Raw genomic sequence first — 12,913 nt, forward strand, 5'->3', positions numbered from 1 at the left:
CAACCACTGCGCCACCAGGGAAGCCCCAACATTCTTTATTTTAAAGTCTATTTTATCTGATATGAGTATTGCTACTCCAGCTTTCTTTTGATTTCCATTTGCATGGAATATCTTTTTCCATCCCCTCACTTTCAGTCTGTATGGGGACACAGGGATTTTTTTTAGGTAATGGTAATACTCTGTATTTTAATTGTAGCGGTGGTTACACAGTTTTATGCATTTGTCAAAACTCATAAATTGTACACTACATAGGGTGAATTACCTGACTTGAAAAAATTTACAGACCACAGAATTTGCTTTCATTTTATTTTTGGAAGGCTGTTCTGAAGTGATTATACAAATGCCATTTGACTTGCTATTTTGAAATGTCATTTTCTTTTTTTAGGTTATCTGCACACTTAAAAATTAATTGCTTCATTAAAAAATAATTTCATGACTTTTGAATGCTTTTAATTAAAGTACATATTGCTTTGCTGAGGACCTTGTCTCTGTCTTCTCCCTGGTGAGCCATGTTGCAAACTGCCTATTTACAGCAGGATTCTGAATCAGCCCACATGGGATGGCCCAATGAACTGCATTTAACCAACATCACTGGGGATTCTAATGCTTGTGGTCCAAGGACTGTTAATAAACACCAGGAGGCAGTAGAGCTTTGTGTGAAGAATGTGGGTTCTGAAATCAGACTGCCTGGTCTAAAGTCATGCTTCAACCACTCATCTGCTGTGCAGTGGAAGCTTTCTGTGCCTTAGACTCTTTCTCTGTTAAAAAAAAAAAATTGATAACAGTATTATCAACCTTGTTAGATTGTAGTGAGGATTAACAGTGTTAGCACAATGTCTGGCACCTAGTACATGCTGTCCTTGTTGTTAGTTGCATGTGTGATAGTCTTGCAGTGCTGTTGTAGGAAGCTCTTTTTCTTTCTTTTTTGGTTTTATCCTTTGAACTTTATTATCACGTTTCAGAAATATCTTCATTTGGTTGACATACTGATAATTCTTCCCTCATGGAAGGTTCTTTTTCTTGAAGAGTGAAGCTGTGGTCCAGATTGAGAACTTCGTGTGGTAGAAATACATCTATTTTCATTTTTAGAGTACTTTTCCTCCAGGTATTTCTCAGGGGACTAGGCAAGCCTCACACAATGAAATAGCAGGGGAAGGTAAAGGAGAGGGTGTTGAATATGGGCTGGGGGAGTAAGAAATGCAAGGATTTTTGTTTCAGATCATAAGGAGCTGACAATTTGTCAAGCACATAACTCGCAAAACAATGTCTCCACTTATACACTTTGTTGCAGGTATGTACTATTTTGCAGTAAATCGTTTCCCATTTACCTTATGGAGTGTTATGAACTCTGAATTTATGAGATTTGTTTTTAAAGTGTGTGGGAAAATTATACCACTTCTCTTGTGTACTATGTAAGTACAGATATGTTTATATTAGCCTTTGGGGAAAATCCACAGAATTTATAATTCACAAAAGAAAGTAAGCAGGTAAAGGAACAGACCCTGTAACTGGAAGAGACTTTAAGAGTCTCTGATCCAGGTCCATGACTTTATGTACAGGTGGTCTTTATTAATTTCCATTTTTGCAGACAAAATGATTAAGGTTATGTGATTTTCCAAGGTCACATGGAAAATATCAGGATTGTAACTAGAATTTGAGTTTCCTGCCTCCTGGCATAAATGTTCAACCTGTTTTTGATGATAAAGAGGGCTGGATTAACTGATATGGGGACAGGGACTGGGAGAGTGTGGTGGGACAGAAGAGACCTTGAATAAGAACCACAGGCATATGAGAAAGCCTCATTCCTATACATTGCATGTTTCAGGCAAGTGAGGCCTGATACCTGTTGGATGAGGGAAGGCTGGCTGGTCATCACCATTCCCATAAGGAGTATAATGTAGGTCAATTAATTACAGTCTGAGGGTTTTTTGGTATAGAAACAATATGTTGGTACATTGAGAATGGAATCATCTCTCACAGGCACAGTAGAGTAGCATGGATCAAACTCACAGACCAATGCAAAAAAAAAAAAAAAAAGCACCAAACCTATCTTAATCTATACTGAGACACTAAACTATCCATGGGACAAATGGTTGTGTTCCCCCTATCCCTTATCCTATATAAGGGATATGGTGGGCATAGAATGAAGGACATGGCGATTCAGGATAACGTTAAGGGATGATGTCATGGCACTTGATAAAATGGATGCACCCATCCACACAGAGAGGCACCTGCTGCATTGAGCAAAATGGACCAGGCTTTGGTCTCCTGGGCTTGTGGTGGAGATCCACTGTGAAATCAGTCTGCCTTTCCATTTCCTAAGGCTGACCCAATCCTCCCCGCCCTCCACTCACACGAGCTGTTAATTCTAAAATATGTTATTACCTTCCTTCAGTCAATTTTTAGTCAAGTCTTGTCTTGGGGACCTGCCTTATTTTAAAGATGACTTTTCATCTCTTTGCTCTAATCCATTATGTACATGCTTCAAAAAGTGTGATTCTCAACAATTTTATTTCCTTAGTTCCAGAATTTTTTTGAAGGCAATTTTATGATTGACTCCATGTACCACCTACCATGTCAAAAAAATCTGACAAAGTTTTTTTCTTGAAACATCCTTAAACATATATGTCAAAAATATAATTTATTCCTGATGCTTGTGTCCAAACAGACATAAGTTCCAAACTGGATAAAATAGCTAACAAATGTTAGATGTCCTCAAATATGATGTGTTACCATGTGTCAAGATGAAAATACGCCCATGTATTTATAGACATGGGCTGCTATTTATAGACAATAGTGGAGAAATTCCAGTCCATGAATCAAACAGGGGGTTGAAGGTTCTAAAAATGAATCCATTGTACTATCAAACCCTACAGGAGTAACTTATATTTATTTTCCTGAGACTTATTCTATTGAATAATCATGATGAGCACTGTAGATGTGGTAAAAATGATCTGTAAATATGTCTCCTTATGAAAGCAAAAAAAGTGCATATAACTAACCTAAGACAATTTGTTTAAATTGTAAGATATCTGAAAAGCATCAAATTTGGCTCCAATATCATTTATAGTTCTGGTTATAAAATGGACCATTCCTGGAGGGAGAACAGCCTGTTCTACATTCACAAATACCAAACTTCACTTTAGTGAGGTTCCTGAGCAAAGCTGGCTTCCCTGACCCACGTCCCCAGGGCTGGAGTGGGAGGCATGAGGGGAAGGTGGGATCTGAGTTCTGTTGGCTAAGAACAAAAGTCTCTGTGGTGGAGGAAAGGCTTCTGGCCTCTGATGCCTGCCCCGTCATATCTAAAACTTTTTTGGAAAGACTTGAGCATAGAAATCTAATGAACTTGGAAATAAAGCTTCTATTGTAAAACGGCTTCATAGCTGGTTTCAGTACTTTGTCAATTTTAGGAAACTGTATGGAACAACTGCAGAGTTCTCACAATCTAAGGTTTTGGTTATCTAATAACCAAATGCATTTCCCCTGGATTTAATGATTCGTGCACACAGTAAGTTTAAGGAAGATCCCAGGCTAAGTTGCAAAACAAACTCACATTAGTTGTAGCTATTAAAAAATCGATCACAGTGTTCAGCAGAGAAGGGAGTTAATTCTGTCTGATTTTCAGGTTGATTGATTGCTCAAGTATTCTCTTTCATAAAAGTACTCTTCCTCATTTTCAGACCAGTTTGTGGTTGTGCAAAGATAAAATTGTGGTCTTCTCTCATGCCAGCAGAGATGTGGTTCTGTGGTATGTTGTACAAACTATTTAAGATACTTACGTTTATGTACACACATACATGCTTTGTCTACCATAAAATATTTAGATTTTAAGTGTTAAAGGCTTTCTCATCATACCATGCAATATTTTTTCATGTACTTCATATAAACCATACGTTGGAAAGTTGTAGAGTCACAAAATAAGAAGGCTTTATAGTTTCAAAATAAGTATATGAAAACACAGTGCCATGAAGTTACATGGTGAGCTGGGGTGGAGAGGAAGCAGCCATTCACAGGACCAAACCCACATACATGCAGGAGACAGCAATTAAGAGGCCAAGGATAGGGATGTTTTGAAAATATACTTAAAACAAGATGAAAGATCTTGGACCTTTGAAAATGCCCTAGAAAGTGAATGAAAACAACAGCCTTCTCTTTTATCAGAGCTCTGACTCAGACCTACTACTAGGAAGACCTTGAAATACAGAATATATGTATAGAAATATATATCAAAAAACCATATATTCCTTTAAGTGGATCAAACTATTATATGTGCAAATTTCTTTTAGAGATCCTAGAAGCAGTTGCGTACATGGACAACATTAAGTACATAGGTGGCCCACCGTGATTCCTCACAGCCCAGAAGGCTCTCAGGTGTACCCCGTATTTTCTCCCATAATTACTGGGTGCACCTGTAGTCCAGAGGAACTTGGAAGCTCTCAAGCTTAGCAAGGAGATATCAAAATGAGGCCCACAAAGCAACACTTCCTCAGGACAGATTTTTCCTGAACCGCCCCCCTGCCCCCGCCCCCCACTGAGGTCAGGTCTCTGCTGTAAGTTCTCCTAACAATGTACACTTCTTTTCTAGCACTCAGCAAACTGTAATTAACTATTCATTTTGTGATTACTTGGACAGGTCTGCCTCCCTACTAAACAGTAAGCTCTATGAGGGTAAGTTATTGTGTAAGTCATTGTGCTTTCCTCTCCATTTAGTCCAGTGCCTGATGTCTTGCATGTACTCAATAAATCTTTATTGCCTACGTGAAAGTGGTAGTTCTTTGTCTTTCCAATATTATTCCTGACATAAATTGAAACAGGTATGAGATTGCCATGGGAGGGAAGCTGTGGGGTTCAGAAGGTTCTAAGCAGGTGAAATGCTGTGGCTGGCCCAGAGGTATGCAAATGAGCCAGCCAGGAAGAGTTTCATACATCAGAGATGGAAAGGTTTTCCTACTAAGAAGACAGGCATCTCTGACAAGTACATAAACTTGAATTTGCTGCCTGATTTTGTGATTCTAGGTTTGAATGTTATGTAAATAGTTTTGTGTTTCATGTTCCTTTTAGCCACTTTCATTCTCACTTCCTAGTTCAAAGTCTCAGGAAGGGGTGTGGGAATAGACAGACACATTATGAGGAGGAGCTATAATCGTGGGCTCTAAGGGAATGTTTTATGGAGGTTAGCTTTGCAGAGACCAGTCGCATTAGGAATGAGCATCGTTATGATAATCTCGGTTGAGTTTTTATAGTTTATGAAGCTTTCAGATCATCTGATTCTCACAGACATATTGTGAACTAAGCGACTCAGAATCGTGGCCCACAGTTTATAGATGAGAAGAGGGAGGTTCGGAAGAGGTTGAGTTATCCAAGTTACAGTGAAAGCAAGAGCAAATTAACATTTTTTGAGAACTTACTATGTGTTGAGGCACTATGCTAAGCCCTCTATATTTAGAATATACAATTTAATCCTCACCACATCCCCATGATGTGATACATTATATATTATATAATAATATATAATAATATTATATATTATTACCTCCGTTTTACAGATGAGGAGACCAAGACCTAGAGAGGTCAAGTTGTTTGCCTCAAATCGCAAAATCAAGAAATGTAGAGCCAGGCTTCAAACCCAGGTGGTCTCTTTCAGAGCTCAGAGGATAAACCACTATGCTAATGAGTAGCATTAGGAGATTTCCAGTAGAGTATATTGTATTATTTGTATTTGCTAACCAGGTTTTCAGACTCTTGGTTCAATTCTGCTACTTTATGCTGCCATTTTTTATTTTTTGCTGTACGTGGGCCTCTCACTGTTGTGGCCTCTCCCGTTGCGGAGCACAGGCTCCGGACGCGCAGGCTCAGCGGCCATGGCTCACGGGCCCGGCCGCTCCGCGGCATGTGGGATCTTCCCGGACCGGGGCACGAACCCGCGTCCCCTGCATCGGCAGGCAGACTCTCAACCACTGCGCCACCAGGGAAGCCCCTGCCATTTATTTATTTATTTTTTAAACCTATTTGCAGTTTCACCTTAGCTTAGACTTTATCAGTAACCATAGTGATGTCATTGCATATGCCTGAGATTATATCAACCAAGTTCAGATAAAAATCCCTTCCTTATATTTACTAATTAAAAATAATTGTTGAATATATTTACTAGTTTTATGTTTTAGAGGTGCTCATTGCTTAATAACCACAAGGAACATCTATTGAATACACTGGGGAAAACTTGCACCTTTCTCTGACACTCTACAAAATATTAAGAAGTATAAAAAGAATCTAAGTCCGTGAAAATACGTGATTACATGAGTTCTTTTTAGTCCATTACCTCTTCAAAGAGATGACAATGAACAACAGTGATGGCACATTCTGTGTCCTCTACAGATCCAGCTCTCTCTCTCTATAGGTTCTCTTTGTAATTGAAAAGAGAACATGAGGGTGTCGTAATTTGTAGCTGATAAGAACAGTTACAACAAAAAGTGCCCTGCCTAGAGTTCTAGATAGGAAAGTGATCCATCCAGTCAAGATTTTGGGCCTGTGCACAGAGATGTGACCCAAGCTACACACCTGAGCCCTGGTCAGGAGGGCACTGAGCAGAGCCCAGCTTTTGAATATCACTGCATTTCAAAGCCACATTAGAAAGAATACTGGCTGCTATTTGGCTTTTTGTGTTATCTGTGCCTCTTCCCCTCTCTGTGATGGATAACTGAGGTTTTAATATACAGTAGTGACATACTAGTAGATGAAGGAAGGGGGCAGTCCCCAAGGGCAATCTGAACTTCTGCTTAGTATATTTACTCTTGCTGTTTTCCTTCCTCCTCATTTGTAATTCAAGAGGCTCTCTGAGAAGAGAGAGACAGCAAGGCTTCTTAGATGGATCAAAGGACGACAAGCTGGGATACCGGGTTCTATGAAAAGGTCTGCTATTGAATTTGTTCTGCTACCTTTAGGCACATCATTTGTTCACGCTGTGCTTTGGTTTCTTCCTGTGCTTGCTAAGAGTAAATAACATGTACTTGAATATTTTGTGATGATTATGGAGTATTTTAAATGCGTGAGTGATTTATTTTTCCAGGCCGCCTGCTCAGGTCTAAAGTGAAAGTCTGCTCCTTTGAGATGCTAGGCTTCGTGGTGGTCAACTGACCCCAAATCCTTTAGACGACAGCAGCCACCTAGTTGCTTCTTCTCAGCTCATCAGGCTTACTCTATAGTTGCCGGGCTTATCTTTTGGTCTCCTCTGTTTGCAGAAATGAAATATGTAATTTTATATGTTCATGCTGCTTTTACACTCCCCCACCCCACTCACCCCCTCGAAAAAGATGAAGGCTTTCTTTGGCACAGAGCTGCTTTATCTGTGACACTGATCCCAAGAGACAGTGGAGAGAGGTGACATGGCAAACAAACTGAATTATCTGAGCTTGTTACTATAGTTCCTTTTTGATGATTTGGGTCAGGACCACTAGAGGTTTGAACTAGATTTAGTAAGGTGCAGGCTCTTTGGGGTTTGGCAGGGAGAAGTCAGGGAATATACTGGAAACAGAACACAAAGTACCCTTCCCCTTTCCCCTCCCTGCCTTTTTGTTTGTTTGTTTGTTTGTTATAGCCTGTGTTACATTAGGCAACAAGATGCCCCTGTCAGCGAAAGGTGCCAAGCTGAGAGTCTTAGAAGCTAATAAAAATGTTTGTGGATAAGCAACAGTTTTGTTCCTCAGCAGTGGATCACCACGACGCTATTAAATAACAGTCTCTGAAGTGCACTAATGGAGTTAACAGAAAGGTTTCTTTTGTTTTGAACTAAAATACAGTGTATTACATTATTTCTAGTGAAGTTAAAAGCAGTTTCTAAACAAGCCTAGGAAGGTGTGAAGCTAGAGGACCCATGAAATATGTTACTCCTTAGTTGTAGCTTTGGTGGCAGCAGGAAGAACTTCAGACACAGGAACACAGTGTAACCTTTCAGTTTTGAAACGCTGCTAGGTCTTCCCATTCTATAAATGATCAAAGAAACATTTGGGTAAATACTGCTCCCAAACCTTACTTGGCTTTAAGAGTGCTGGGTCCAACTTCCGTTTGTTAGTTCAAGGAAACAAGCAGCCAGGGACTCTAATTTGGGGTCTTCATTCTTGGACAGGGTCATCAACACACCAAAACATTACTTGCAGGTGCCCCAGCTGCAGCAACTTCCAACAAAGGCAGAGCTTTGCCCGATGCCTCTTAGAAACAGGGAGCCAGCAACCTGCCAGGCTTGGGGAACTGGGCGGGGAGGTGGGGAGGGATTGGTGGTAACTTTTCCCCCCTAGATTCCTGTCCGCTTTGCAGCTCCTGTGAAGCAGGGTGGAGGTCCTTGGGGTGGGGGTCTGGCTGGTCGGCTCTAAATGTAAATAGGAAGCCACGCAGCTCAGCAAGTAACAGTTAAGAAATGGCAGTCTCCATCTCTGGCAAGGACTTGGTCCAAGTGTCCGAAGGTACGAAAGGGATGAGGGTCACCCCCGGGTCAATCTGCACAACCTGGTGAAAGTCCCTCCGTGGTGGGGGCGTGAATGAGGGGCCCAGAGGCAAAGACTAAGGCGAGGCAAGACCAGAAGAACCGCGGACACTACCTTGGAGGGACGGGGAGGCTTCAGGTACCGCCTTGGAAATTATCTCCCCTGGCCCAAAAGTCTTAAAATCGTTTCCGCCATGATAAGGAGCCGCGACCAAACGGGAGGCGGGGACGCGCGCCACGCGGATGCGCGCTCCCTTTGTCCCACCTCCTGGCCGGCCCGCTCATTGGGAGGAGGGAGCGCGCTTCGGAGAGAACGCGCCGCAGCCGTGCGTATGTGGTCCGGGTGGAAACTGGAGCCGGCGGCGGCGGCGTTCCGGGGGCGGAGAGGACGGGGGAGGCGGGAAGGCCGCGCGCCGCCCGCTCCTCCCCACCCCCCGCCTCGGCCCTGAAGGGGCTGGATGGGCGAGTTGGGCGCGATGGCTCGATCCTGGGCGGCGGCGGCGGCGGCGGCGGCGGCGGCTGGAGGCGGTGGCGCGTCCTCTTCCTTGCCCCGGCGCCGGCGGTGATCCGAGCGAGTGGCCGCGGCCCCCGATGAGACTGCTCGCGGGCTGTCTGTGTCTGAGCCTGGCGTCCGTGTGGCTGGCGCAGAGGATGTGGACCCTGCGGAGCCCGCTCACCCGCTCCCTGTACGTGAACATGACGAGCGGCCCCGGCGGGCCGGCGGCGGCCGCCGCGGGCGGCAGGAAGGAGAACCACCAGGTACTGGGCCGAACCCGGGCCCGGCGGGGCGGGGCCGTGGCGGCCGACCTTCCCGCGCTCAGCCTGGCTATTGTGCGGGGCGTCATGGCGAGAGGCCCCCCCGGGCCTCGCCCCGCCGCCCCGGCCTCTCACAAAGTTTCCCCCCGTCTTCCCGGCCGGGCGCTCGGTCCCGGCCCGGCGACTCCTTTTGTTCCGCGGCGCGGGCGGATGACGGCCTCCCCTATCCCTCCCCGGCCCCGGCGTGCGCGGCCCGGAGCCCCGCATTGTTCCTGGGTCCCCGGCGGTGATTGCAGGCGCTCCGCCACCTCGGCGTCCGCTCCCGGCGGCGGGACGGAGGAACTTTGAGGTCGGCGCGTGGCGACTGGGATCCATCTGACACCAGGGCATGAGAGCTAGATGATCGGACCAAATCCATTATCCCGGACAACCTTCATCAGCTCCGAGAATCACACCGAAAAGCCGGTGCCTCTTTTTGCCTGGTTGAATTTCTGAACGTACAAAAGGTCATAAAGAAATTTAACCGTGCTTCGTGAGCCATTTAACTCTCTGGGCTCGTTCCGGTGACATTTTCCCTAAGCACTTAAAAATGTGTTTGACAGGTCGTCACTCCCATCCTATCGAACCTTCTCCTGCTACTAAAGAGAGATCGCCTTTAAACTTTGATTTTGGTATCTGACTGCAGAGATGTGATAATAAGAAAGATGATGTAAGCTTCTACTGGAAGGGTTATTAGAACTGGGCAGGAGTGAATTCTTTAAAAAGTTGTAGTTGTGCACTGTGAACGATGGCGGTGTGGCTCGTTGGGTAGTCTTTTCATTAGCTTAGTTTTGTGCCGCTTAAATATGTGCATTTGTAGTATTAAGAGTGAGATATTTCATATTTGACCGTAATGTAGTTGGCGGTTAACATGACTATTGCAAGGAGGCTTTTGAACTCTGCCAGAGTGTTCGTTTATAATAGCTAGCATTTGTAGTACATTTTGCCTTCCCAGAGAGCAGTAGCTAATTACTTCCCATCTTGTGTCTCATAATTTTCATAGTTTTCTCATTTTCCTATGTCATTTTTCTTGTTATGCCAGGTGTTCAGAGTTTACACCGAAGTTGATTTCATGTGTTCTAATGAAACTAAAGAATTATCTAAGGAGATAAGGCTATTCATTCAGAGAAGTAGTATTTAGTTTTTCTTTAAAAAATATTTATAGTGGCCTTTTTCTATTTTTAAAGGAAATCATAAATTTCCATAAAATTTTTTAAAATTTATAATCCCACAGCTATTGCACTTTGTTAGGTAATCACTCCTATGATATTGTTAGGAGTGCACATAAAGTTAGTCGGTGATCTTAACTTGTAAACCACATTGTTTGCTACAGATTGATCAGTCAGTTTTAGAGTTGTACTGTAGTGATAATGTAGTTACCAAAATGTCATATATCTGTAAGGAACATGGATAATGGTGTAAAACAATGAATAGAAATGTCCTTTTTAACAGTTGGTAGAAATAAGTTTCTGGGTAGGATAAAAAGGAGGCTTATTTCCATTGACATGGAATTATGGTAGAGTCTCTTGGCTGTAGGTGTTTATTACAACGCTTGTGATTACCTCTACTGCAGTACACTTGATGTTTTCAGTGCTCAAAAAAGAAATAGACATATTATAAAACTGAAAAACTGTTTAAGTAACTTGATTTTTATGGGGCCTAGGTAGAACTATAGCTGTAGACATAGCCTCAGAATATGTCCTAGCAAGATATCTCTGAATGTCTTCTAATTGTGTACCTTTATCAAGTTGAATCTGCCAGGTTCTAAGGAAATGTAATACCTCATTTACTTCATTAGGCTTCTGAGATACTAAAGTATGTGTGTACGTGTGTACATGTGTGTGTTCTAACCAGTTGCACCTGACAGCTTGGCAGCTAATTTCTCTGAAGACTAATCTGGTGGTTTCTGAATATTAGGTGGGCAGGGGGAGATTGGCTCTTTTCCTTAGAACAATCAATCCAGACATTATTTTGAGTTGATACATGCACATTATGAAAATATTGTCCATGAATAAAGATTAAAATGAACAAAAGAAACATGTATAGAAACCACAGTGAAATAGGAGACTGTTCTCTCTGCAACGTGGCTGAGTTGATGATTTGTTACCTGCTTTATATTTCAGGATCCTGGGTTTGCCTTATAAACTTAGTTGCTTGTGAAGTTACTTAACCCTAAACGCTTTTCCTCCCTTCAAATTAATAGTTCATACTGGGTCTTCTGGTGTTCATTTGGGTATGTGGCTTCCATAGCCAGCCACATCTGGTTCTTTTGCAGTTGCATGAAAGTGGGGTTATGGATTTGATTGAACCATACTTAGCACAAGTTTTCCTTATGGTTATTATTATTTTTTTTTTAAGTTTTATTTTTTTTTAATTTTATTTATTTTTTTGTGGTACACGGGCCTCTCACTGTTTTGGCCTCTCCGGTTGCGGAGCACAGGCTCCGGACGCGCAGGCTCAGTGGCCATGGCTCACGGGATCTTCCCGGACCGGGGCACGAACCCGTGTCCCCTGCATCGGCAGGCGGACTCTCAACCACTGCACTACCAGGGAAGCCCTCCTTATGGTTATTTTGATTAAGAAGTTATGGTGGTAGATTCTGTGTTTAAGACAGACCTTGGGCAATGTTTGTTCTTTAAAAATAGCTATTTAGTTACTATAGCCTTGAGAGGCAAGGCTCCTTTGAGCTAAAGCAGCTCTAAAACTATAGTCGCAGCACCATTTTAATAACTCGGTTTGGTGTGCTAGCTTCAAAACTGGGATTTATGTTTCACTTTGGGAAATCGAGAAGCAAGGGAGGGCTTCTCTCAGAGTAGGGATGGATATGGCTTGCATGCCAAATTGGGCTCACTGACTTTTTTGTACAGACTGTGAAGTAAGAGTAGTTTTATACTTTTAAATGGTTGCAAAAAATATATAGTCTTTTGTAATATGTGAAAATCTTTTTACATGAAATTCAAATTTCAGTATCCACAAATAAAGTTGTGTTAGAACAGAGCCACCAACTTTGTTTACCTATCATCTGTGAGAGCTTCCAGATACAATGGCACAGTTGCATGGTTGCTACTTTATGACCTACAAGCCTAGAATATTTACTGTCTGGCCCTTTACAGAAAAAAAAGTTTCCTCCAGAGAAAATTTCCAGCTTCCTTAATCAGCAGCACATTCTTTTTTTTTAAGCAGCACATTCTTAATCACAGATTGCAAGGTGGGTAGTTTGACTTACTGGGAAGAAATTGAGGCAGACAGTGAGAAACTAGATATGTGACTTTTCAATATTGGCTGACCCGGAACTTACAAAGAAGATAACAGCAACAAAAACTTTGGATCTAGTCTTTTTGAGGCATTGCACCTAGTACTTAAAGTTAATGCAACTATTAAAGAGCTATTGAAACTCTTAAAGGACTCTTAGGCCCCACTAACTAGGTTCTTGATAATAACAGTTATTCAGCAGCTTCTCAATTGATGGAGTGAAAAAAGGATTTTTATCGAACTCCTTGGAGCCAGGCCAGGACTATTTCTGCAGGTGACATACTGCAAGGTTTTTTTTAAAAGCACAGATAACATTATCGGGAGTTAATAAGGTGTGACATAAAATTGCAAATATGTGTATATCTGACATTTTATTTTTTCACCTTCTTA

General features: G+C 42.5%; 1 protein-coding gene and 1 long non-coding RNA gene across 4 annotated transcripts in view; one reads left to right on the forward strand and one right to left on the reverse strand.

Moving 5' to 3' along the window:
- Positions 1-6,827: 6,827 nt before the first annotated feature.
- METTL9 (methyltransferase like 9) overlaps positions 6,828-12,913 on the forward strand; it is a 45,534-nt gene continuing 39,448 nt past the window's right edge. For 2 of the 3 annotated variants that reach the window (XM_012532768.3, XM_004268567.3), the window contains exon 1: positions 8,720-9,235. In XM_012532768.3, the coding sequence (XP_012388222.2) occupies positions 8,720-9,235 (516 nt within the window). Of the gene's footprint in view, positions 6,910-8,719; positions 9,236-12,913 lie in introns of those variants that run through there. The other variant, XM_033425962.1, reaches the window with a different exon arrangement.
- On the reverse strand, positions 7,753-8,711 carry LOC125961443 (uncharacterized). Its single transcript, XR_007472180.1, has 2 exons — positions 8,592-8,711; positions 7,753-7,979 (listed from the first exon to the last, which is right to left on the reverse strand). It is a non-coding gene; the product is annotated as an uncharacterized LOC125961443 (long non-coding RNA).

This window comes from Orcinus orca, chromosome 16 (assembly GCF_937001465.1).
Source record: "Orcinus orca chromosome 16, mOrcOrc1.1, whole genome shotgun sequence".
NCBI classification, from domain to species: domain Eukaryota; kingdom Metazoa; phylum Chordata; class Mammalia; order Artiodactyla; family Delphinidae; genus Orcinus; species Orcinus orca.